Raw genomic sequence first — 346 nt, 5'->3', positions numbered from 1 at the left:
CAGTACCTTTTTTGATAATTTCCTGCACAGTTTTTCCAGTCATAGCGAATACGTAGAATTTGACTCATGAAAAAGGCAACATTAGTGAATGGGCAGCATGAATTCTGGAAATAAACTACTAAAAATCTCACACAGTGTCCCTACGGAAGTGCTGCTGCCCCCGCCGCTGATTATATCACTGTGCCGCCTCGATAAGGGACAGAAGCAAGCGGAGCGTCTGGTGACATTTGGAAAGGATCCACATGTCAGTCACACTGTGGCATTTACTGTAACACATCCTGATCTTGCCTGCCTCCACGTCCGCCTCCTCTGCCTCCGCTTCCACCTCCTCCGCCTCCACCTCCTC

General features: G+C 49.1%; 1 protein-coding gene across 1 annotated transcript in view; it reads left to right on the top strand.

The window, feature by feature from the left end:
* Positions 1–272: 272 nt before the first annotated feature.
* LOC134468285 (uncharacterized protein DDB_G0271670-like) overlaps positions 273–346 on the top strand; it is a gene marked incomplete at its 5' end in the record, with an annotated part of 480 nt that continues 406 nt past the window's right edge. The window contains one exon of the mRNA XM_063222226.1: positions 273–346. This exon is cut by the window's right edge and continues 406 nt beyond it. Within this exon, the coding sequence (XP_063078296.1) occupies positions 273–346 (74 nt within the window).

This window comes from Engraulis encrasicolus, chromosome 18, assembly GCF_034702125.1.
Source record: "Engraulis encrasicolus isolate BLACKSEA-1 chromosome 18, IST_EnEncr_1.0, whole genome shotgun sequence".
Classification (NCBI taxonomy): Eukaryota; Metazoa; Chordata; class Actinopteri; order Clupeiformes; family Engraulidae; genus Engraulis; species Engraulis encrasicolus.
Note: the sequence above shows the minus strand (reverse complement) of the source record. Positions and strands in the feature narration are given on the sequence as shown.